Source organism: Larimichthys crocea, unplaced genomic scaffold, assembly GCF_000972845.2.
Source record: "Larimichthys crocea isolate SSNF unplaced genomic scaffold, L_crocea_2.0 scaffold638, whole genome shotgun sequence".
Taxonomy (NCBI): Eukaryota; Metazoa; Chordata; class Actinopteri; family Sciaenidae; genus Larimichthys; species Larimichthys crocea.
The window spans coordinates 1-745 of record NW_020858403.1 but is presented as its reverse complement, the minus strand read 5'-3'; the positions used below and the strand labels follow the sequence as shown (position 1 = coordinate 745).

Sequence of the window (745 nt, the reverse complement as noted above, 5' to 3'; positions counted from 1 at the left end):
CATATGTTTCAGCCCCCTCACCTACACGCACCACCACTTTAACAACAAATTCCACTTCACCTTCAGTAACCAGCTTATCTGTCACCTCCTCAACTCCACGCACCATGGCAGCAACCACTGTCATGGCTTCAGGCACCTCAGTAACGACCCACACTCCTCCACTCACCTCACAAAACAGTTCAACAACAGTGGATGGTAATGTATTCAGCCTCAGTTTACAGTTTCATTGGAAACATTAGCATTGCATTCAGCATGATATTATGCTGAAATAGTAGTTGGGTATTATATCAGGTAAGACTGTGTGCGGTAAAGAATTTCTACTTAAAAGTGACCTCCAGCATGCTCTCCATCCTACAGCCACTTCTCCTGCAAACAACTCACACACAGACAAAACCACCAACAAGACTACAGACCCTCAGACAAATGCCTTACCTCCAAACACCACGTCCACCACAGTGAATCCTACCACCAAAGGTTGGAATTTTCTCATTTACAACCACATTTGTTCTTTTAGAGGTCTGTGATAAGACTTTATCCATGTAAGTGCAGTCAACAGTTACTTACACTTCATAAAAGTTCATCAGTTCAGAAAAAAGAGACAGCTGCTCCACATGCAAAGGTGTTTTGGAAAAGTTTTTTAAAGTTTTATAATCATGTATTAATATTTCCTTTTTTAATCTCTTTTAAATGCTTTCTCCAGCCACTCCACCATCAACTCCGCAGTGTGAGTATCAGTGTAACTTTC

General features: G+C 41.3%; 1 protein-coding gene across 1 annotated transcript; it reads left to right on the top strand.

The window, feature by feature from the left end:
• Positions 1–7: 7 nt before the first annotated feature.
• On the top strand, positions 8–736 carry LOC113745319 (mucin-2-like; the record flags this gene model as incomplete). Its single annotated transcript, XM_027276850.1, has 3 exons — positions 8–195; positions 358–474; positions 701–736. Coding segments are annotated over exons 1-3 (244 nt in total), but the record flags the coding sequence as incomplete, so codon positions are not given.
• Positions 737–745: the final 9 nt, after the last annotated feature.